General features: G+C 44.2%; 1 protein-coding gene across 2 annotated transcripts; it reads left to right on the plus strand.

Annotated features, from left to right (window-relative positions):
• Nucleotides 1-3433: 3433 nt before the first annotated feature.
• Nucleotides 3434-11137, plus strand: TGIF1 (TGFB induced factor homeobox 1). 2 transcript variants are annotated; one of them, XM_037806205.1, is made up of 3 exons: nucleotides 3434-4244; nucleotides 9072-9298; nucleotides 10081-11137. In XM_037806205.1, exons 1-3 carry the CDS (start codon nucleotides 4205-4207, stop codon nucleotides 10654-10656), a joined length of 843 nt encoding a protein of 280 aa, XP_037662133.1. In that variant the 5' UTR covers nucleotides 3434-4204; the 3' UTR covers nucleotides 10657-11137. The 2 variants fall into 2 exon arrangements, with proteins under 2 accessions (XP_037662133.1, XP_037662134.1); XM_037806206.1 differs by having other exon boundaries at nucleotides 3435-3756.
• Nucleotides 11138-23073: the final 11936 nt, after the last annotated feature.

A 23073-nucleotide genomic window follows, 5' to 3' on the forward strand; every position in this document is an offset into this window, starting at 1 on the left:
AAATCACCAGAAGACGGTGAGAGCTCAGCTCCAACCCCTTAAAAAGGCAATGGGCAGCTTCTCCTTAAGCAGCCCAAGATGTGAAGATATTACAGAACCACCATGGAGTCTATCGAGCTTTGGAGCCCAACAGATTTTACAAAAATATCTGACACCCATCCTCCATCCCCCGCAAAAGGGGTCTGCATAGTGAGGGACAGAAATTTGCTCAACCAGTGGTTGTTAAATAGATAAATGGGACAAATACATTCTCCAATCCCTGGATGGACCCGGTATAAAAAAATAATAGTAGTTATATTTCACCAATGATTTACCGTTTTTTTTTTCTTTCTACTTCCGGGTTATTCACTTAAGACAATTTCCGTATTGATACACTTTTCTAAGTTATGTGCCTCTCCAGGTTGCAGAGTTTTTGCCTTTGCAAGATTTGGAGCCTGTGAAAAGTAACTTAGCTTTCTACAACTCTGTTTCCTTTCTTGGCCTTGAGGCAGCTTCAGTAGATAAAGACCAAATGTGGAACTTTATGTGCCTGGAAGGAAAAAAAAAAAAAATGGTGGAAAACGTTTATAAAAAACCTCCTCAAGCAACCATGCATCATCTCAATTTTACTCATGGAGTTTCCCAACTGAATTAACATTCATATGAATTCAGCAAATAATATGTAGCAAAAATAAATCCACATAATTTTTTTACTATTGGAAGAAATCTTTAAAGTCACTAAATACATATTACGGAGAGGCCCCTTGACATTAAGGGACTGACAGAGCCGCGACTTTTCCACCTTGAGAAAAGCAAATAAAAAATACCCTAAACAATTGCTCAGCAGCCCACGTATTTGGGTTGTTTTTCTTTCCTGCGTTGCACAGACCCCTGGCACTTTCCTCCCACAATGCACTAGCATCCCAAAGTCCCAGAAAGTTTTGCTTCAGTCTTGGGAGTGACATGGGGGGAGGTGTATCTTCAGCTACAACACTTCGTGCTGGTGTTCCCCTCTTGAGACAACTCACCAGTCTAGTAACTGCTTTCAGATGATTCGCTCAAGCAAAAGATGTGCTTAATGCCAGATCAAGCCGGACCTCCAGCAAAAGCGAGTTTAAAGCTTGACTCTTTCCTCTTTGCAATTTGAAAGAGGCTTTTAATTCTACCCGCCCCTCCCCCCCGCCCTGTTAAAGTTTGCTTTCAGGCTATAAAGTCGCTTCAGCTCTCGGTTTTCATCTCGGTGGCCCGAGATTCGCAGTAATTGGCCAGATTCACCTTAAAGGGGGAAAAAGATACCTTTGTGGACGTAATGAGAGCCACGGCGTGGCCAAGGATAACTAGGGGAAGAAGGAAACAAGTTCTTGGTCGGCTGAAAGCGGGCGGGGGAGAGGGCTCCGCCGACCCGAGGCGGGTTTTGTGGAGTCGCTTCGAAAGCTGCCGAGGCAGCCAGAACAGTTTTGGAAGTTAGCAAACAAAGCGTCTCCCCAGCAACTGCCGGGTGGCCCCGAGGCTCCTGCCACTCAGACCCCGAGTCCCGGCATCCGCCGGCTCCGGCTCCTCCTCCAGCGTCTCTCCTCCCTCCGCTCCCTCTCCCTAGCGGATGTGAGCCACCAATCCCGGCCACAAACAACCCTTCAAATGAAAGAACTGGGCGGCCCCCTAACGGGCGGCGGGGCGCCCGCGCCTCTTGCGCGCACGTCTGTCCCGCACTCGGGCGTCGCGACCGTTTCTTGTGCAGCCAGGCCGGCCAAGACGCTCCATCAAGGCACGGGGTTGCTGTCTCCCCCCCAAAACGTTTTTTCCCCCGGTGTTGTTTCAGATGTGTGTTCTCTTATGTGCCGAAAAGTCGGCAAACCACATAAGGAAAAAATCCTAAGGTCCCTGCCTTCTTAGAGTAACGCTTTTCCCCTTGTTTATTCATTTTAAGTCCTGTAATTGGAAAAATCACCAAGCCTTTTAAATTCTGGCTTTCATGCACCCCTGGGCTATGTGTGTCTTTGGGAGTGGGGTGGGGGAGGGGGGGAGGCTGGCTTTAATTTTCAGTGTAATCCTAAAACAGAGGCTCCAAAGTCTAGCTAGTCATTCCTTGGCTTCCTTCGCCCTTCCTTGGGTTTAGCCTTATTTCCACGGCGCTTCGGCTACCGGGATCGCCACTGAGGTTACAAAACAGCACAGAGCCGAAACTGGAGGCAGCCCCGGCGCTGACGTCTCTGCTCGGCTTATTTGCGTTCTGGGTTTTTCTTTTTTCTTTTTTTATAAAGGATGGGGAAAGTCTTACTGTGGCATGTGACATTTCATTTGCTTCAAAACAACGGAACATACACACGCGAAAACTAGACCCAGAGGAGGAGGACGGGGAGGGGGCCAAACAGCATCTGGTCTTTTAAAAGGGTAATTGCATCAAGGGGCTCTTGTTGGAGTCCTCATAACTCTTAACCAAAACAAACCAACAGGAACATGTGTTTACTCAATGGCCCGTTTCTGTTTGAAATACCGGAGGGGAGGAGGGGACCCCTAACAGGGTTTAAGTCCTAAATGTAGACAGTTTACAAAAACAGGGGAGCAGCCGCGGCGTTACCGCCCCTTGCCCAGAAAGGCAGCAGCTGCCCCGGTCGGGGTGAGGAGGGGTGGGGATGGGGGTGTCAGCCCCGAATCGCAGCGGGGAGGGCGCGCGCCCCAGCCGTCTCCAGGCAGGGACGTTTTAAGAGCATGTGAGCATGACAAGTGTCTGTCCACAAAGTGTTAGATTTCGAAACTGCCTAGCAATCCTGTCCGGAACTCGCAGCTATAGCCCGGGGCAAGAGACATAAGCCAGGGGTGTCTGTCTCACCCCCCACCCCCACCCCACACACTGTAGCAGTTGGAGGAAGAGCCCAGAAGGAGGGTGCGACGAGACGCGCCCGCGTGTCGATGGCAGCCGCGAGCTCTGGAAGAAGTTGGTTCTTGTCCTGAATACTTTTCCCGTCGTGCCCCGCCCCTTGACTCAGAAGTCGCTGTCGCATCCTGCGGCCAGAGCCGGGACGGTGGAGTTGGAAGCAGCTGTCAAAAGCGAGAGGGGGAAGGGGGGGGTGGGCTTTTCTTCCCCGGAGTGGAGGTGGGGAGAGAGGGGGCGTCCTTTTACCCCGCTTAGTGGCAATTTCCTGACCAAACGCGCCCTAAGCAGCTCGGGGAAAAAAGGCCCAAGGAGAGCCCCGCGGCGCCCGCCGGCGGCCAGCAGCCCAGCGAGGGCCGCGGATCGGGTGCGCGCACAGCCCGGGAGGATTGGGTTTCTCCACTCGCTCCAACCCCCCGCGCGCTGGGCCGCCCCGGAGTGACGGTGACAGCGGCCGGGAGTCGCAGTCGGCGCGGCCGCGGCGCTGGAGGGCCGGGGGGAGGGGCGAGGCGGCGCGGGGCGGGCGGGGGACGGGGCGGGGGCGGAGGCAGGACCTCGGGTACCTTCCTCCTCGCCGCGCACTCTGACAGCGCCGAGGTGCGCCGCACAGGAGCCGGGAACAAAGAGCCAAGCGGGGAGGGCAGCGCGTCGGGGCGGGCGGGCGAGCCCCCGGCCGGCCGCCAAGCAGATCCCGGCGGGAGGCAGCCCCAGTGTCAGCCGAGCCGGGTCCCAGGCCGAGCGCGTCGTTGAGCACTAACGGCCCGAGCACCTCCTCCAAGTTACGGGAGCGCGTGGGGGGGGGAGCAGGAGCACCGTCTGCCCGCCGCGCCGCCACTTTTGGCCTCGGAGACCTCGGCACTAACTGCCGCCGGACGTGGGGGGCTCGAGAATGAAAGGCAAGAAAGGTAAGCGGGTCGCGCGCGGGGGGCGCCCGGCGCGGGGAAACGTGCTCGCGGGCCGGGGCTCAAGTGACTTGGCGGACTTTTCCGCCCCGGGGACTCCCGGGCAGCGCGGCCGTTGTCTTTGTTGGCATGGCAGTTGACGTTTTCCTTCTAGACACAACACGAGGGGGGCTGTTGTCGGGATACGGGCCTCTCTACGCTGCTGGCGCCTTGTCAAGAAACCCGCTCGGCCGCCTGGCGTGAAGTTTTATTGTCTGCGCCCGCTGCCCGGCGATCGGGCCCGCCGCCGCCCGGCTTCTCGCTCTTTCCCTCAGGCTGGGGTCGGAGGGACGTCCCCCGCGGCGCCGTCGGACCCCGGCCGCCTGGCGTTGCCGAGGCCCCCGAGCCTTTGTCTGAAAGTTCGGCCCACGTCTCCTTGCTTTAGGAATGTGGCGTGTTCACATTTGAGGGAATGGAATCCTGGACCCTGAAGCGCCCTCGGGTGTCAAGAGGTTTGGAAAGTTAAGACTTTTTTTTTCTTTTTTTTTTTTTTAAAACCTTCCGGGTCTTTAAAAGATTTCTCACGATGCCCTGGGCCAGAATAAGGAGTTAGAACCCAGGGCGAGCTGCCCAAAACGGCAGGCAGGCGAAATGTGGCCAAGTGTGACAAGCAGGCTTAGTTGTGAGCGCACAAAGTGAGTCTTGTCATTGTTTCCGCTCAAACTTGCCGTCAGTTTAAAACCAAAACACAAAACAGAAAGAAAGGAAAAAAAACCGCCACAAAAGGTCAAAGAACTTTCACTCCTTTGGAAGTTTAACTTGCGAGACCCTGACCGGGAGGGGACCCTGGAAAATTCTGTCGTTAGGCCGGAGTTGGCCTTTCTGTTGTGATTTATGCCGAGCAGTTCAAAACAGAAGTTAATCGCCGGTGGAAGCAGGGCGGGGGGAGGGGGGAGGAGACTCCTGCGCATGCCCAGGAGATTCCTCGAGTTTTTTTCAGCACCACATTACTCCACATTCTCTCAGACTTTACAGCCAGCCGGGTGAAACCGAGTCATGCGAAAGTGGAACCGCCTCATGGCCGAGAGAGTTCCTTCAGGCACGCTTTGACGCGGGGGTTGCGTTCTTTTGAGTCTGGGAAAGACTTTGAAGCCTGTGGAGTTTCGCTCATCCCTTCCTTTTCCCAGCGAGAGAAAAATTAAATGTCAAAAAAGGCTCCCGGCGTAGTAGTGCGTAGTAGACTCCCTAGGGACCCCCACCCCCTCCCCAAGAGACGAAGTGAGAAAATGGGGGGCTAAAGCTTGGGACGTTTCTCTTAGTTCTGGGAAACAAAAACCAAAAACGCTCCCGAGGATCGCGCAGCGTCGCCTGGGCTGTCCGTGGGACTGACAGGTCTTGTCCCTGCAGAGGGTTTCCTCGGTATTAGTGGAAGGGACTTGGAGGGGGGTACACGTTGGGGCTTTTGCTTGTGGAGTCGAACGCAAAGCGGGTTGCCGCCGGGGGTGGGCTCCCCCATTGTTCGGGCTCGGGAGACCCGGAGACCTTGCTCGAGGTTCCGTGCTCCCCGACCCCCACCCCGGTCCACCGCCCCCGGGCCCCAGGCAGGGAAGTGCCGGCGGCGCCGGTGGGGACCTTCGCGGTCGCCAGCCCCGGGTGCGCCGGCTCGGGCCACTCAGCGCCGACTCATGGAAACAATGAAAGGTGACATGTTGTAGGGGAAACTTTGTGACTGGTTTAGAGCAGGAGAAGGGGGAGAGGGAAAAGGACGCCTGAAACGGCCGATGGGGGCCGAGTTTCTTTTCCCTTTTTAGGTTTTCCTAGCAAAACGGTGTGGGGTGTGGGGTGTGGGGGTGAGCTGGCCACTCAGAACGCTTAGCTTCACGCCATCATTTTTTGTTTCTTCTCCTAACCTGAGACTTTTTGAACTCCTCACGTGGCCGTGCTGACTGGGGCCGCGTTGGGGACGGGTTTCAGTTGAGGCTGAGGAACTCGCCAGAACAAAGCAACTTTGCTTTCCTCGCCCCGGTGGCCCCTCCCTCGCCTCGCGTCCCTCTCAATCCTGCCCGCTGCCTTTGTAAATCCACCTTGGCGGGGCAAAACGGCTCCCAGAGGGGGCCCGAGAAGCGCTCTGGAGAAAATCTATCCCGCCTGGCTGGTGGAGTTGGGCTATTGTCTTGTCTGTTTTACAAAAGTCAGTGAAAACATTTTCAAGTTGACTGGAAAACAAAGGCACCTTAAACTGAATTACAGATCCGGGGATTTGGGGAGACTGATTTGTGGTTTTAACGTATCTTCCTAAAAAGCTGAGGATGCCTAAAATGTCTCTTAAAATGGCTTAAGAACAAGCAGAAAGAAGGTTCGGGGAGGAAAACGAAGAACACACACACACACACACACAAACCCTCGCTCGAGTCTTTTTGCTCCTGGCTTCTGACACTGGTGGATTCTTGCTCTCGAATTTCTCTTGGGCCGCGTCCAGCCGAGAGCACCTTGGATTTAGTGGCTCGAGCGGTAGTTAAGTAAGATTCTGGTTACTTCTCTTGAGCAGAGATTCTGATCAGGAAACTTACTAGGTTAAGTTTGGGTTTTACCAAGTATATACTTGAAACTCTTCCTTAGAATCTTATTTTTCGATTCTTTTCTAGCTTCTAGATTTTTTTAAGTCCAACTTTACAACCACGATCTCTCTGTCCCGCCCCCCCCCCCATCATGATGTTACCGACGTTTTCAGAAAAGAAAGTGTCCAAGCAAGATTGCTTCAGAGCGGTGGGACCCACAGGCCATCTTGTGACTTTCCAAACAGCATTTCCTTGTATGTGGATAGAGTCAGAAGAGGCTCGCGAATTTTCTCCTCCCTCTGGAAACACATTTTTTTTTTTAAGTGTAAGCAAGGCAAGAAGTTTGGAAACAAGTCGTAACCGGGAAACTTTTCAAAAGCCCTGTTACTATAGGAAATGACTAACGAAGAAAAGTCTTTTTCTTTTTCAAAGCTGAGCCACCACCAGGGAGGGTTTTAATGAAACCAGTCCTGACAGCAGCGAACGTGGGTTTGCTGCAGTGAAATATCATCTGGCGTCGCCAAGGAACGCAGCCTTAGCTTCCTGTTACCTCAGCTTTTGTGCACATATTGGGAATATTTGTTAAGAGGTCCAGAGGCCTGGCATTCATTTATTTAAATGAACTGAGGACAGAGTAATGTCGCGCTGCGGTTTGGTGTTGCTTAACTGAAACTTAACTTTTGTGCCAGTGTCACTAGCCCATTCGGAGAGATCAAACTTGGTGTCAAACTAAGTAAGCAGATCAAAGGGCAGCCTTCAGGTTTTTCTGTTTGTTTCCGTCTCTTTGTTATTACCATTTACAGTTGTGAATTCACAGTTCAACGAGCAAATTGTCACACTTTCTCCAGATTAAAAAGCGGAGGGGGGAAGATAGCCTTGAAGAATGTCTGCCTTTTCAGAATTGGAGAGCTTAAACAAATTGCCTTATTCACATTGCTGTACTCATTCAATTATTTGACACATTTTTTAAAGACTTCCTTAATTATCAAAGCAAATGTAAAAGTAAAACAAATTCAAGGCTCTTCATACAAATTTTAGTAGGGTTTTTGAAAATGTCCCGTTTTCTCAACAGTGAAAGCGGTTTCAGTTTTAAATGTCTCCCTTTCTTCTTTTTCTTTAATTTTTCTTAGCAGTTAAATCTTCAGTGAAGGGAAATTTCACTTACGTGGTGGTTAAAATTTAAGATTCTTTTGTGGTTTATTTATGTCTATCTGTTAAGCTTTGAGCCAAAGTGAATTTGCAAACTCATTCTCCTTTGTTAGAACTTGCTTTACTTTGTCTTTGGAGAGTTCTGGCTTCAGACACTCCCTCCTGCACCTTCTGCCCCCTGCAGTCCAGAACTAAAATTGTGTTACCAAGTGAATCCAGAGTCAACTACCTGGTGAGCCAGCACCTCAACAAATCTCTGAGTGACTTTTTCAGTTTCATTGTTGAAATGCTTTTAAAACAAAGGTTTTAAAAAAGTTCCATAAAAATATATTGAATGGTTTATCTCTTATGAAAAATATTCTGTCTTTATTTCCTATCGTGGTAAAACAAGTTAATCAAGGTTGAGTCATTTTTCACCCAAAATCAGATACAACAGAGAAAAAATACAAAGCTAATAATGCATACTTTTACTTTTGTGTGTTATTTTAATTAATTTCCCTAATATGGAAATGCTAGTGTGCTATAGTTTGCAATTCATTTGCATTGTACAAATTCTAGATGGCCTTCAAAAAAGAGAGAATTACTTGAGTCATTCAGAGTTGACCATTGTAGTTTTGAGGTGTGGGGGTGGTTAGTGGCATTTGTTATCTAAATTTTCCACGTTTCCAATGATGTTTGACTGTCTAAGGGCCGGGTGTGACTTTTTATCGAACCCAATCTATCTGTGATGTAAATCTCTGTCTTGTGAATTCTTAAAATTTCTGCTAGGATTAAAATACTTATAATCAGAAGAGTTTCCTTTGGGAATTAAACTATTGAGTTTTCTTTGTTGTGGAATAATTTGAGTAAGTTGTGTTGCAGTATTCTAGGTTGAGATTAAACTGGAGGCTGAAATTTCTGGATATTTTTAAGTTTATTCACTATTAGGCATCTTTTGACCTTAACGAAGTACTACTGGTAGGAAAATATTTGTGTGTAATGAAACTGAAAAGTTCAGTGGTTATTTGTATTTGGTGAGAAGTGATTAGTATTGTCCATTAAAAGTAGATGTCTTAATTTCCAATAAATGTAGATAGCAGTGAGTAAGAAATGATCTTTATCTTTAGAATACTAACTGCTTCAAGTTTGTAGTTTTCCCTCGGATCAGTGGGAAATATAATGTATGACACTTCCCTTTTATTTCAAATCTTCAATGGAAGGAGGAGGAACAGCATTTAAAATGTACATTAGATTGTTTTTCCTAGTTAGCAAGAGGTTGTTAGGCTCACTCTGGCCTCTGCACCCTAACCATTTCATATGTGGAAAGCTGCTCACTTTGGGTGCAGTTTGTCTGCTTTGCTGAATCAGAGAAGAAAGACTTTTCAGAGCATCGTTCAAAAGGAATGCGAGAAGCTAATTCCTAAAGGAAAGCAGGCAAGAAAGTGCACCTGACAGTTTGTTGAGAATACACGTGCTGCTAGTCAGATTACTTTCTGTGTGCTGTAGTGTTTGGGGACAGAAAACCACTGGTCCTTTGCCTAGCTTTCAGTAGTTGAGAAAACACAGTTGCGTTTGATGATCAAAATAAATGAGCTTTGCCATAGGTGCTTTGCTGATCATAGAGGTTGATGGGCGGCCTTTGTCCTTTTCCAGGTGTTGTTGTAGCGTCCGGCAGTGAGACTGAGGATGACGACAGCATGGACATCCCCCTGGACCTCTCCTCTTCAGCTGGCTCAGGCAAGAGAAGGAGAAGGGGCAACTTGCCCAAGGAATCTGTTCAGATTCTCCGGGACTGGCTGTATGAACACCGATACAATGCTTATCCCTCAGAGCAAGAGAAAGCATTACTCTCCCAACAAACACACCTATCCACACTACAGGTAAGAAGAACGAACATGAGGTCTACGCACACATTTTTATCTTTTCACAGTCATTTTATAGCATTTGTGTGTGTCAATTCATTAAGCTCCTCCTCACTCAAAAATTTTAAAAAAGGCATATATTTTTACTGTAAACTTTATAGTGCTAAAAGCTAGTAACTGGCTATCTAGAGAAATACTTGTCATCTGTCAAATAGCATTTCCTTTAATGCCTAAAAGTGCCTTTCTTTATGCAACAAACATAAAAAGGAGATTAAAACTTACTCTATTGCCCAGGAAACTGGTTTGGTATTTAAACAAGGACAGACTTCAGTGAGGTAATTCATGTTATGTCTGTTGACACAGTCATTTGAACTGGGAAAAATCAGTAACTGGGAGGAGTGGCCCTTTTCATACAGGAAAGGTTTTCCTGTAGTTGATTAACCTATGTACTGGGGCAGTAGGTAATAGGTTAACATGGAGAGTTAAAAGGTAACTCTCCTTCCCTAAAAACATGGTCAGACATTTGAGAAGTGATACATTTTTCCTCCTGAGAAGGTTTAAGGGTGATGAGACAAAAAAGGGAATTTGTCTTAGAAGATGAGGAGGTTTATGACAGGAAGCAGGTCTTTCTCTCTTGGCTGGGTTCAAATACCTTGAAATAACTTTGTAAGTTCAGATAAGCCTTTTCATGCCTTCTTTACTACGAAGAGAGAGATCAGTTAGGAACCCCATGGACTGTTCTCAGAAAGTGTTTGCTGAGTGAATAAGCAAAGTGTTAAAGCACACTGTTGTAATTACAGGTCTGTAACTGGTTCATCAATGCCCGCCGCAGGCTCCTCCCTGATATGCTGAGAAAGGATGGCAAAGATCCAAATCAGTTCACAATTTCCCGCCGTGGGGCCAAGATTTCTGAAGCTAGCTCTGTGGAGCCAGCCATGGGCATCAAAAACTTCATGCCGGCTCTAGAGGAGAGCCCATTTCATTCCTGTTCAGTTGGACCAAACCCAACCCTAGGGAGACCGCTGTCTCCCAAGCCATCATCCCCGGGATCCATTTTGGCTCGTCCATCAGTGATCTGCCATACCACTGTGACTACATTGAAAGATGTGCCTTTCCCACTCTGCCAGTCAGTTGGTGTGGGTCAAAACACAGATCTACAGCAGATAGCAGCCAGCAACTTTACAGACACCTCTCTCATGTACCCGGAGGACACATGTAAATCTGGATCAAGTACAAATACACAGAGTGGTCTTTTCAACACTCCTCCCCCTACCCCACCGGACCTCAACCAGGATTTTAGTGGATTTCAGCTTCTAGTGGATGTTGCACTCAAAAGGGCTGCAGAGATGGAGCTTCAGGCAAAACTTACGGCTTAACCGTTTCTAAAGCAAAACAGTTCTCAAAAATGTTGTCATGATTGCCGGGGTGATGGCAAGAGTTGAATTGCATTATTTTATATATTTTTTTATTAATATTTGCACATGGGATTGCTAAAATGAAGATTCCTGTTACTGAGATGTCTTCAATGGAATACAGTCATTCCAAGAACTAAAAACTCAAAGCTACTGTAGAAACAAAGGGTTTTCTTTTTTTAAATGTTTCTTGGTAGATTATTCATAATGTGAGATGGTTCCCAAGATTATGTGATCTTTTTTTTTTTTCCTCCCCTACCCTTTTTTTGTTGGTGTTTTTTCAGACTGTGCAATACTTAGAAAACCTATAGCATCTTCTCATTCCCATGTGGAACAGGATGCCCACATACTGTCTAATTAATAAATGTTCAATTTTTTCAAACAAGTATGAATCTAGTTGATTGATGCCTTTTTCATAACATAATAAAGTATTTTCTTTACAGATGATTGTAATGCAGAGTGTTTTGTTGAGGGGAGGTGCTTCTTAACAAGTAGGAATATAGCATGCAAATGAGCAGGAAGTTGGGGGTAGGGTGGAGTGTGAGTTGGGGATGTCACCAACTCTTTTGAAGAACCCGTGGACAAGAAGCCAGGATGTATAAACAGGATGTGTGATATTTACTTTCGATAGGAGGCATAGCAGGCCCTTAAAGCTTTACTTAAAATTGCATGGCAAGTTGAAATGAATCTTCAAATCGGTCTTTAGCTTACCACTTCATCCCTGGGTGATCTGCTCTGCATATTTTAAAACATGGCCAGTGTTGAAAAAAAAGGCCTTGAAGCACCAGGTTATGGTTTAAGTTTTTAGAAGTAAACAACATTCCAGCAAATTCTTAGCATTGCCCGTCTTCCACATTGCCCTTTAAATAACCTTTGCTCAGTGTTACAGTTAGGTAAGGCTTTTGCTTCAATTGTGGAATTAAATTTTACAGAGACTACCTTTTAAAACATCTTAAAACATTTCCTGAAGAAATAAACGGGGGTTTTGTCTATGGTAGGTTTGTTAGTTTATCAGGTAAACTTTTTCCAAGTTCACCATTTGCGGGAAAAATGGTGCCATACACCACTGGAGTTTGTTGGAATAGACAATAACTTATAGAGCTAGAAATGCCAGAAGGGAATTGGTGGTGTACCTTTCATTTATACGGTTGAGAAGATTTGTCACATGTCACAAAACCATTCTTTGTAGTCATGCTTGGTTTGAGTTTTCTTTGTTAATTGTACTTGTGTTCTTTCAACTTTATTCCATCTATGAATTGTCTAAGTTTGAGTACGCATAGCTTCAGTATTTGTTAAAGAATGTAGAAAATCATTCCAAATTTGAGGTTATCTAATTCTGAAATCCTACTTTTAAAAAGTCCCTGCTATAGAAAAAGCTGAACTCAATGACAACCAATAGGTGAAAGAAAAATAACCAAGGGAATGATGTGGTGCTCTAACCTGTGAAAAGTGCTGCTTTGTAGGGCACATGGGTCTCAAGTGGGCTGGCCCCACCCCAAAGGGGCACGGCAATATAAACTAAAAAAGAAATACCAATAAAATAAAGGGAACAAAAAACCATTAATAAAAATGAAATAAGGTGATTAAGAATGATTGCTTGCTCCAGTACCTAGATCAAAGGCCTAAATTTCTCCTTGAGTTCAGATAAGGGAAAATGGCAAATCCTAAGGCCTTCTCTTGTTCAGACTGTTCATTAATCACTAGGTGGGGGAGAAAAGGAGCCTTATGAGTGATTTTTTTAAAGCAAGTATTACTGACCAAATGAAATCCAAAAGTAAAAAAAGAAAGTGAATCTCCCTAAATGGTCTGGTTTTATAATTTTTTCTCCCTTTCGAGGTTTTTACTATTTTTGAAAGGTAAATGTAATTGGAAAAGTACATGTAAAAACTAAAAGCTAGTAAATGTGCATGTCAAAACCAAGTACAAATTATTTTTATGCTTACTCTTTACGTGGTATATCTTTTTTTTGTTGTTTACTTTTAATCTACTTGTGTTTTTGTGTTTAAAAGTTCTTTTTTAGATAGCAAGTAGTTGGGTCTTGCTTTTTTGTTTACTTTTAATCTATTTGTGTTTTTGTGTTTAAAAGTTCTTTTTTAGATAGCAAGTAGTTGGGTCTTGCTTTTTTATTTTTTAATCTAGTCTAACAATCTCCATCTTTTACTTGGCATGTTTAGTCAATTTACACTTAATGTAATTATTGATATGTTTGGATTAGGTTTACGATTTGTTCTCCCATTCCTCCTTTCTTGTCTTCTTTTGGATTAATCAAATATTTTTTAGTATATAAACATTTTTCCCCATTAGCTTATAAGCTGCACCTCTTTGTATTGTGTTATGGTTGTTCTTCTAGGTATCATGATACCTGTCACAATCTACTTAGGGTTAATATACAGCTTCATATAAAACGTAGACCCTTGTTAACAGAAATTTCACTTACTCTCTCCTCTCTTCCTTTGTTTTCATGTGTAGTACAGCTAGATACATACATGATAAACCCAACAGTAGAATGTTATGATTTTTGCTTTAAACAGATGTGTACTTTTAAAACAAGATTAAGAGAAAGAAAAGCATATCATCTTTTATATTTGTAAGTACTCTTTCTGGCACTCTTCATTTCTTTCTGTGAATCCAAGTGACATCTGATGTCATCTCTCCTCAGCTTTGAAGAATTTCCTTAAGAATATCTTGTAGTGCAGGCCTGCTAGTGACAAATTCTCTCATTTCTTCTTCATTGAAAATGAGTATTTCACTTGCGTCTTTGAAGGATAGTTTCACCAGTTACAGAATTCTGGGTTGGTAGTTTCTCTCAGCACTTTAAAAGCATTCCTTGTCCTTTGGCCTCCATTATTCCTGAAGAGACATCAGCTGTCATTTGTACCATAACATACAAAAGACTTGTTCATAATGTCTTTTTTCTCTAGCTGTTTTTTCTTTGGGTTTAAACAACTTGAATATGAAGTGTATAGGTATGTTTTTCTTTGTATTTGTCCTGCTGGGGTTTGTCAAGCATCTTGGATCTATCTGTACGTTTCTGTTTTGTTTTATTTTGTTTTTACTAAATTGGGAAATTTTGGCCATTATTTCTTCAAATATTTTTTTCTCCTCTTTCCTCTCCTTTTGGAACTCCAGTAGATCTATATTAGATCACACGAGATTGTTCTACATGTCCCTGAAGCTCTGTTTTTCTTCAATTGTATTTCTCTTTTTTTCATATTGAATAATTTGGATTGACTTACTTTGATTTAATTTTATTTATTTTCAAATTCCCTAACTTTTCTGCTGTTTTAATCTGATGTTGCACCCATCTGGTGATTTCAGCCAATGTATTTTTCACCTTTGGAATTCCCATTTTGGTTTTTTTTTTAATCATTCCTCTTTCTCTATTGACATTCCCTATTCCCCATTGGTTTATTCATTATGAATATATTCCTTATAAGCTATTTATAATAGCTGCTTTAAAGTCCATGTATGCTAATTGCAAAATTATGTCATAATCAGAGTCAGCTTTTATTGACTGCATTTTCATTCGGTATGTCATATATTCTTTTTTGCATGCCTAATGATTTTTTATTATATACTAATCAGTATGATGGGTGGTACATTATAAAGACTCTGCATTCTGCTACATTCTTCTGAAGAGTGTTAATTTTTGTTCTGGCAGGCAGTTAATTTTACTGGACTGTAACTTGAAACGTATCCCCAGCAGTGTATAATAGCTGGAATCTGATCAGTTTTTTCAGCTTCCAGCTGTTGTCTTTTTAATGGACCCTCTGCGGTCTCCCCTGCATAAACTGACCAAGAATTTGAGCAGTTTCTATGCAGATTGTAAGGATTATGCTTTCTGTAGCTCCCTCCGTTCCAGGATCCCTCTCCTAAATTTGCCTCTGCTATGCCAGCCCCAACTCTGTCCTTGACTTCTCAAGCCACTAAGATGGCAGTTTTCTGCTACCAATTCCCTTCTCAGGAATGAAGCAAAGAGTCAAAAACTTTACCTCTTCACTCTCAAAATTCCCTGCTTTTAAGGGTAGACAGCCCACCTGTTTCTCTTTGCTTTGGGTCATTTGTGAGGCCTTCATTAGTTTTTGTTTTAATTCATTGTTTACACTTTATTATTCTAACTTGTTGGGTGGGGAGGGAGGGCTAGTCTGAAAAAAACACTCCACCATTACTAGAAATGAGAATTTATTATCAGTGGTTCTCAAACCTATCTGCACATTGGAAATATCTGGAAAGCTTCAAAAAATACTTCAGCATGGGGTCGGGAATTTTTAAAAGATCCCTGGGTGACTAATATATAGACAAGTTTGGGAACCACTGCTGTAAATGATTCCTCAAATTAAGCCATTGTTTCTCTCCTTAAGCAGAAAATTGGAAGTTGACAATTCATTCTCTTTCCAGACCTAAAAGAAATTTGGTTTTGTGGTCTTTTTGCTTGGGCATTAGACAATTTTGTGAGAAATGCCATTTGCTGTAGAATTATTTTATCCCTCAGGTCAGTTCATTTAATTAGAGCTTAACATAAATTTGGTATTTGACACTGGGCTTATCCTATGGTATATAAATGGCCCATATGATATGTCAAGCCAAGTCACTGAAGAATAGATCTGAAAGCAGCACAGGAAGGTAAATTTTCATTTGTATCAAACCAAAAAGTAAAGTTTATTTCTGGAAACCAGCTAGGGAGTAAAAAGATTTTTAGGTCTCAACAAGCACATTACTAGGAGGATGTGTCTAGCCTTGACTTCTAACTCAAAAGTCCTGTACTTAACCAGACTGCCTCTGGGCTGAGTTTTATGATTCAGCAGCTGAAAAGAGAAAATATTCCACAATCGGTTTGTGTCTGAATGAAGAGCAGTAACTTATTATTGATGGTCACAATAAGAAAGCTGACAAATAAAGGGAAGCATGATAATGCTATGAATAAAACAAAAAACAGTGCAAGGATTTTGCCAAATGTCAAGGAAACAGGGTTTTTGAATGAAATGTTTTACAGACCTCAATAGAAAGGACAAACTTGGAAGCACTGTGTAGATGACAGAAATGGAATCAAATCCCATGGTAATAATTTCCTCAGATTTGGAAAGAACATATTTATAGTCAGTCACTTAGCCACTTAGCTAAGGTAAGGAAAATAAAACTATAGAGGGATTTAGAAGATAAATTGTTCACCTAGGAAGATTTGTCAGTTGTTTGGTTTTTAATATTCCAGGCTATTGTCTTCGTATACAATCACCCAGATGCGAACTTATTTTAGCTGTCGACATTTGATTAGGTCACTCAAATTTATGGTCTTAGGACAAATTCAGCTCTTCTGTCATGTCAAATAATGTCTTAAATGTATATTAACAATCTCAGTTTTAATGTGAGGATAGGGCTTTCAGAGACTAAATAGATTGAAATACAGCAAAAGAGAGTCATTTACATTTTCATTTAGACCTTTTTTATAATTTCTTGTTACCTTTTGATGTGATACCTAATCTGATCATTAATGTTTTGTTGCTTTAAAGTTCTTGCCAATCATTTGTGTTTTGAAATACGACGTACTCAAGTGATTCTGTGAGAAGCCAGTGTATATTAGTCAACCTTTTTTTTCCCCAATCTTTTTTTCCCAGCCTTCATGTATGGTAAATCTACACAAGCTGGAACCTTGTTTATTTAAAAATAATTTTCTTTCCAGTTGTGGGATAGGTTTTTGATATCAGCTGCAAATCCAGTATTAAAATGAAAATGTTAAATTCATTTGGGAAAAGATATATTTATTGAACACATAAGTGGTAGGCACTCCTTATGTACATATCTTATGTACCTATCTCATTTAGTCCTTACAACACAGATGGGTGGTGGTTATTCCCATTTTATAGCTGAGGAAACTGAGACTCCTAGAAGTTCAACTTGTCCATGCTTACCAGCAGATTTCCTGTGAGCGCCACATTCTTTCCCATCGTTTTAGACTTGGAATGAAACACCTTTTAAAATTATACAATTTTTATTATACTCTCCAGCAACATCAAGATTCGGTGGTTGCTTTAGCAGATGATCATATACAAGTTTTATCATCCAAGTACCTTAACCTCTTTTTCTGCTGTCTATAAAACCCCCTCCCTGCCCCACTGCCTTCCTCCATCCCATTTCCCTTTGCCCAGGTCAGCTTTTCCAGAAGCCTCGCAAGATCTGACACATCCTTCTCATTTCCTAAGTCTCACGACTAGCCAGTACCTGAAATAATGTGGAAATCGCCAATGCCAAGAAATCTGTTTTGTAGCTTCTCTGCATATTAACTTCTATTATTCAATCCATTTCATTTCCCTTTCTAGGGGTCAGCTTTCTTAGGCTGTGAGCTTTGGCCACTATCAAAGTTTCTGGTTTTTTTTAAATTTTGACTCTGTGAGAAACTTTAGACTCATCCTGGTGGCCACAGCTTACTTGGGCTGCTCCTTTCAATTCCCTCTTTTAAGCTCTGTTTCCCCAAATGTAGAGGAGCGATGGCTCTGGTACGCTTCATCTAATAGCACTGGCAGTTTTCAGTCCCCACTGCATCACAAGGGAAGTGAAGATTTATGACAGTGCCTTCCCACTCTTCTCTTTTTCAACCCAAATACCTCCCGTTTTTGAAACAAGGCAATGCATGTTGTTTACAACCAGAGATGTTAAGCAGTAAATGCACCCTGGAGCAAAGATCTGCTTTCAAATAGATAAGTACCTCCATGCAGACAAAAATAAAGCTGATCACCACTTTGCCTTCGGTGACCTGAGATGCACCAGGAGTGAACTTAGCCGGAATAAGTTTTATAAAAGAATTTATAATTTAAATTTAAATAATTTAAAAGAATAAGTTTTATAAAAGAATTGCCACCTCCAAGCCCAACGGAGAGATTAACTTTACTCAGCGAAATGTGTAGCTCTTCGCAGGCAGGTGCTGCCCGGATCGCCAACTCAGTTAATTTGAACCTGCAGAGGTGCCTTTGATCAGTTCTCTCAGAGCCTCAGCTGGCTTCTCGAGTTGGCTCGGGAAACATCAAAAGAACTGTAAAGCAGGCTCTAATCTCAGCCTTCCTGTTTCTATGTCAGCCCACAACAGCCTGTTTTCCTTGAAGGGCATTTTCCACTTTATCCTCCACTGCTTTACAGGTGATTATACTGGGTGTCACGATGCTAAACCCTGAGTCCACTTACAGGGGCTGATCCCCTTTGTAATGCAACTCTCCGTGCAGAACAGGCTCTTCTGCAGTTGCATTGGTGTAAATTAAGGCCTGGTGGGCTAAAGCTGGAAGTGGCAAGAGGAAACAGCCCAGTTTGAGGGGAGAACTGTATTAATGAAGCTCCCAAGTGCAGTATAATCTGCCATGAAGATGACACCCAGATAACAGGTTTGGGTGGTACTAATTGGGCTCCGACAATGGATTGGGAATTCTGAACTTTAAGTGAAGGGTGATATCCCTTACCAAGACAAGGGTGGTAAGTCAGATAACAGCAAGACCTTTTTTAAATTGGCCTCTCATCCTTTTCACTCTCAGTTATAGGCCTATATTTACCCTGGGGCTTTATGGCCGTTTTAAGGCCCATACAGTTTTGGCCTCCAGGATCTTACGCCTCTATATTTGAGTTTTTAAAAATGCTTTATTTTTTATCATGTTTTGGGAGGTATTTTAGAACCATGGAGGGCACAGGTGAAAGAGAACTGAACTTGGGTTCTCAAGCAAGTTATTTGGCCTCTATAAGCCTGGGTTTCTTCATCTCAAAATGTGTCAGAATAAATATCCAACTTCCAATAGGGTTGTGGGGAGTAAACGGGTTAAAAACGTGGAAACCTTTAAAAGTTTTGGCGCAAAGCAGATTGACTTATGCACGTATGACAGTATGTCTTTGGATATCCACCACCACCGCCAGGCCAGGACCCTGCTGCCACGGTGTCACCCAGGACGACTGTCCCACCTCCGGCTGCCTCTACCCAGCATTTAGTTCCTCAATGCCTCCTACTTCCTGCTTTCTTATGATGTCATATGAGGAAGTGGTGCGAGCGCTGCAAAAGCGGGTGGCTCTGAGCCCGTAGCCAGGTGAACATCATTTCCTCACCCAGAGCTGTCTGAGGCTTCACCGCTGACCTCACGCCTGTGGAAGTTCAAAGTAAAACCAGTTCTTAGTCAGCAAGGGGCTGAGCATCCGGGGCCTCCGCTTTTGTTATCTTCTCCTGCCTGGGGTGGGGGTGGGGCTCGCTTAAGTGGCATACCCCAAAGATGTGGCCTTTTGGCCTTTTGTGATTTTGATTTATAAGTGAAGCTGCCCCCTGGTGCAGAAGAGCGAGCACTGGGCTGAGGGTCAGAAGACCCAGTGTAAGGCTAGTAGAGCAATAGCCCACCTGTGAAATGGAGAGGGGGCTAAGGGGGTCTCCTGGGCCTCTGAAAAGCTCTTAGGTGCTAAGGACTTAAAACACGGGGCGCCAAAAACACTGTAGTAGCTTACTTCAAATTAAAGTCCCATGAAATACTGCTCATCCTAACCACAGCAAAAAGTTTGCTCTATGACAGAATGCAAATTAAAACGTTCAATGTAGGAATCTCAATGATGAAAGCCTCCTTTCTTTGGGCAAAACCACCAAAAGGGTGATTGTACACTTTAGGGATGTCACTTCCAGTCCAGGGAGGAGAAGAGTCTGTGTGACAACATTAGTTGGGAGATTCTAAGACTTTTGTTTTGGGTAGAAAGAAGAGGAAGAATGCCCGGATGCAGCTGGCAGAGCACTGAGGTCAAGGTAGGGCCCAGGGCAGAATGGAGGGGGTGGTGTGAGGGGGCGGTCCCCTGAACAGAAGGTAGAGGCAGGGGGAAGTGGAGCCAGTGGCCTGAGGCTGGAGAGTGCCCAGAACTGGTTCTCGGTCCTTCCTTGGAGACAGAAAGATGGGAAGACAGGATTTATTGGGGTGGAACAGAGCTCCAGGGAAACCTGCGGTTGATGAAGAGTTGACTAGGATAAGGACTTCAGTTACATCATCGTGTCTGCGTGAGAAGGCAGAGGGTCACTTGGAACTTGACTAGGAAGGTGTCTTATGACTACAAGGAAGGACAGTGCAGAACTCCGAAGTCAGGATGTTGTGCTTTTGAAACAGTCGTTCCTTGCCAGCAGCTGGGCTATGGTATGATTTTAAATTGGGGACACTTGAAGAATAGCTTAAAGTCTTACTTGAGAGACAGCTGCAGCTGTGCAAGGCAGATGACTTGTGCATGGAGAACCTTTACTTTTTGTAGGCAAAGGAGGAGAGGGGTGGAGTGGGTGATGGAGTGGGGGCCAGGGCAGCTGGCAGGAATAGGGCCCTGGGAAAGCCTTTGAAATAGACCACAGGTTCTCAGCAGTGACTGTGCATCCCAGTCACCTCGGGGCCTTCAGATACAGGTGTCTGGGGTCCACCAGGGCCGGCCACAGAATTTGCGGGCCCCCACGCAAAATAAACACATAGGCCCCCTTCTTCAAAAGAGTAGGAATAAAGAGCCACTGAAGGTACTCAAATATAAAGACTTTTCCTTTCTCTCAATGTGTCATGGTGTTTTTTATTTGCTATTGAACACTGTTTCAAGTGGAAAAAATTACAATTTTGTTTTTTTAGTATGGATTTTACCACTCATCTTTATAATGTGCGATGCCAGTTTTAAAGGAAAATATAAGAGCATTTAACTCATATGCAGAATTACCGTAATGAAATTCTATTTTGAAACTTGTGCATGCATATATATTTTGTTCTTACTAAACCACTGGAGACCCTGCCCAAAACTAAACTGTTTTATTTCACGTTTTAATACATGCACCTGCTACCAAAATGCTCTGCCCCAGCTCACTGATGAGTAAGGAAGGACTGAAAGGAAAAGGAACTATGGTTGCCCTTTCTTTCCCTTTCTTTCTGTGTCATTATTTTCAGCATCAATTGAAGGGTTTGCCACCACTAAGTTGCAGGCCACACTGGGAAAGCACCAAGTAGGTGCTGACATTGTGTAATTCTAAAAGTGGAAGAAAGATTGCCATCAGCAACGTGGCTTTTGGTGAGGGATCTAGCCCTCTTCCCCCTGCTGCATTTTTGCCTCGGGCCTTGGAGGCCAAGGGACAATGAGAGAAGCCAGGCTGGGATCCCAAAACAGGATGCCCCAGTCTGGTGGGCTGGAGTCCACTCTCATTTACAATTAAACCTAGCTGAATAAATCCTAAAGCCCCACATATGGGGAAGGCTGATGGAGAACATGGGAATCTAGTCTTGCTAGCCATGCTAGTATGCTCTTTATATTTACGCCCCAAAGTAAGAGGTAGTATCCAAACTGGTTTTTCTACAACCCTTTCTGAAAATGGAAATTTCAGATAGGAAATTAGTTCCATCCAGGAGATGACTGCCTGAATCTGTCAATAGTGGTTGACAAATTGTTTTCATGGAGCGAGAACCATCAAAGGGGCTTGGTAGTGCGGTACTGCCCCATGCTTTCATACCACAGCAGGCATAGAAGACGGTTCCTTTGGTCCCACATCTGTGGCAGCTCAAGGCTAGAGGAAACTGCCTGGGTCCCCTGGCTGCCCCAGCCTTGCCTGGTGCTCCAGGGCCTGCCAGGTTCCCTGCCTGGCTTAACCTAGTCCCGCAAGGCTGCCAAGACAACTGGATGGGAGTCTCTGCAGTAGTGGACACTTGTTGGTTCCTCTCCTACAGCCATTTTCCCTTTCCCTTTCCCAACAGCCTCTATGTCTCATTCGGGGACCATATGGCTCAAGGAAAGGTGATACTGCCCCAGGCTCACAGAGCGAGCACAGGACTTTGGCTAAGCCAACTGGTGCACTCCATGACTGATTTAGTGTGGCACCCACCAGAACACATCGTAATGATGCAGAACACTGTCACAAGGCCACACTCTCCTTCACTGGACAACGTGTTCATGGCTATGGGACCAGGCACTACTGTGTCCACTGCCTACCATAACAGAAGCCAGGCTGAAGAGGCCAACACTTGGAAGAACCCAGAGCCAAATGAATGGAATCCAGAAGCCCTGATGATGTCATAAACTCTAGATAGTTCCAGACCTGAAGTGGATGTAATTTTCGAACTTGGTACTTTCAGGAACCAATGAAAGAATTTTACTTTTAAACCAGGTTGAGTTGATTTTTCTCTTTATGGTAACTTGAGGCTTCCCAACTGACACAGGTTCTCACACCACATCTAATAAGTGTATCTCTGGCAAGCACTTGAGTTTCCCAGTAGCTGTATGGAAACACCTATCCATAATTTTCATCCATTAAGCATTATTATTAAGAACATTCGTTTGAAAGACATTTGGCCAGGGATCGACAAACTGACTGTGATCATGAAGTGGGGCAAAGTGACTGGGCCATAAAGAAAGCAAGCCTGTGACCTTGGCGTGCAGGTGAAGCTCATGAACCAACTGAATTAAAGCCACATTGTGCCCAATATACCTACAGGCCCCAAGAGATGTAGGGGTCGCCACCACCCAGGAGCCCAGCAGCAGTTGGGTGCAGTGAAATGACCTCCACTTTTAGGGTTAGAAGATTCATCTTTAACTCTTGCTTCTGCAATTTCCTGGCTCTATCACCTTGGGTCAGCCTCAATTTCCTCACCTGTAAAGTGGGAATAGCATATGCCTTACCTGCTTTGTGGGCATTTTGTAAGGGTAAAGCGAGACAACAGATGCAGAAGTGCTTCCTAAACCAGAACTATTTACCAACATGGTGGATTGTTGCTAGGGCATTTTTTAAAGACCTGATAGACATTCATCAAAGAGTAACTTTCTTATTTGAGGGTACTTAGTTACTACCCATGACAATTTTTCAGTTATAATTTCTCTCTCACCTATTTTCAACAAAGAATTGAGGTTGCATTAAACTTCTCTGCAAGGTAATGATTTGACAGTCTATGACAAGATGAGCTATCCATTGCAATATATTTACAGTCCATCTGGAAGGACCCAAGAGGGACTTCAAAAAATCAACTGAAATCGAGAAAATCCTAAAAGATGTCTAGAATGTTGCTTGGGATCATCACTCTCAAAGCTAGTGCCTTTTCCAGCAACGGTTTGAGAATACATGTGCTGGCTCAGGTGCTGACACAGTTTCCAGATCTGTAGAACAAGGGGAGTGAGACTGGGTGATGTCCCAGGGGCCCTTTAATGACAAAATCCAGTATTAAAGGAACATAAACAAACATTGAACTCTAGTTAACGATAGGCATACTGAAGTATTCAGAGGAAAGTGTATACTGAGATCTACATTTACTTTGAAAGGCATACAAAAATAAGATGGCTTGATGGCTGGATAGAGGGATGGATAGATGGATAGATAGGTGATAAGGCAAGTATAGTAAACATTAATAGTGGAACCTAGGTAGTGAATATAAGGGTGGGTAC

This window comes from Choloepus didactylus, chromosome 16, assembly GCF_015220235.1.
Source record: "Choloepus didactylus isolate mChoDid1 chromosome 16, mChoDid1.pri, whole genome shotgun sequence".
NCBI lineage: Eukaryota > Metazoa > Chordata > Mammalia > Pilosa > Megalonychidae > Choloepus > Choloepus didactylus.

What these genes read in the sequence shown, in the direction of transcription:
- TGIF1 (XM_037806205.1), top strand. Translation starts at nt 4,205, where the DNA reads ATGGAATCCTGGACCCTGAAGCGCCCTCGGGTGTCAAGAG. An exon ending in GCGCCCTCGGGTGTCAAGAG is followed by an intron (nt 4,245 to 9,071) that starts GTTTGGAAAGTT and finishes GTCCTTTTCCAG; the next exon opens with GTGTTGTTGTAGCGTCCGGC. An exon ending in CACACCTATCCACACTACAG is followed by an intron (nt 9,299 to 10,080) that starts GTAAGAAGAACG and finishes TTGTAATTACAG; the next exon opens with GTCTGTAACTGGTTCATCAA.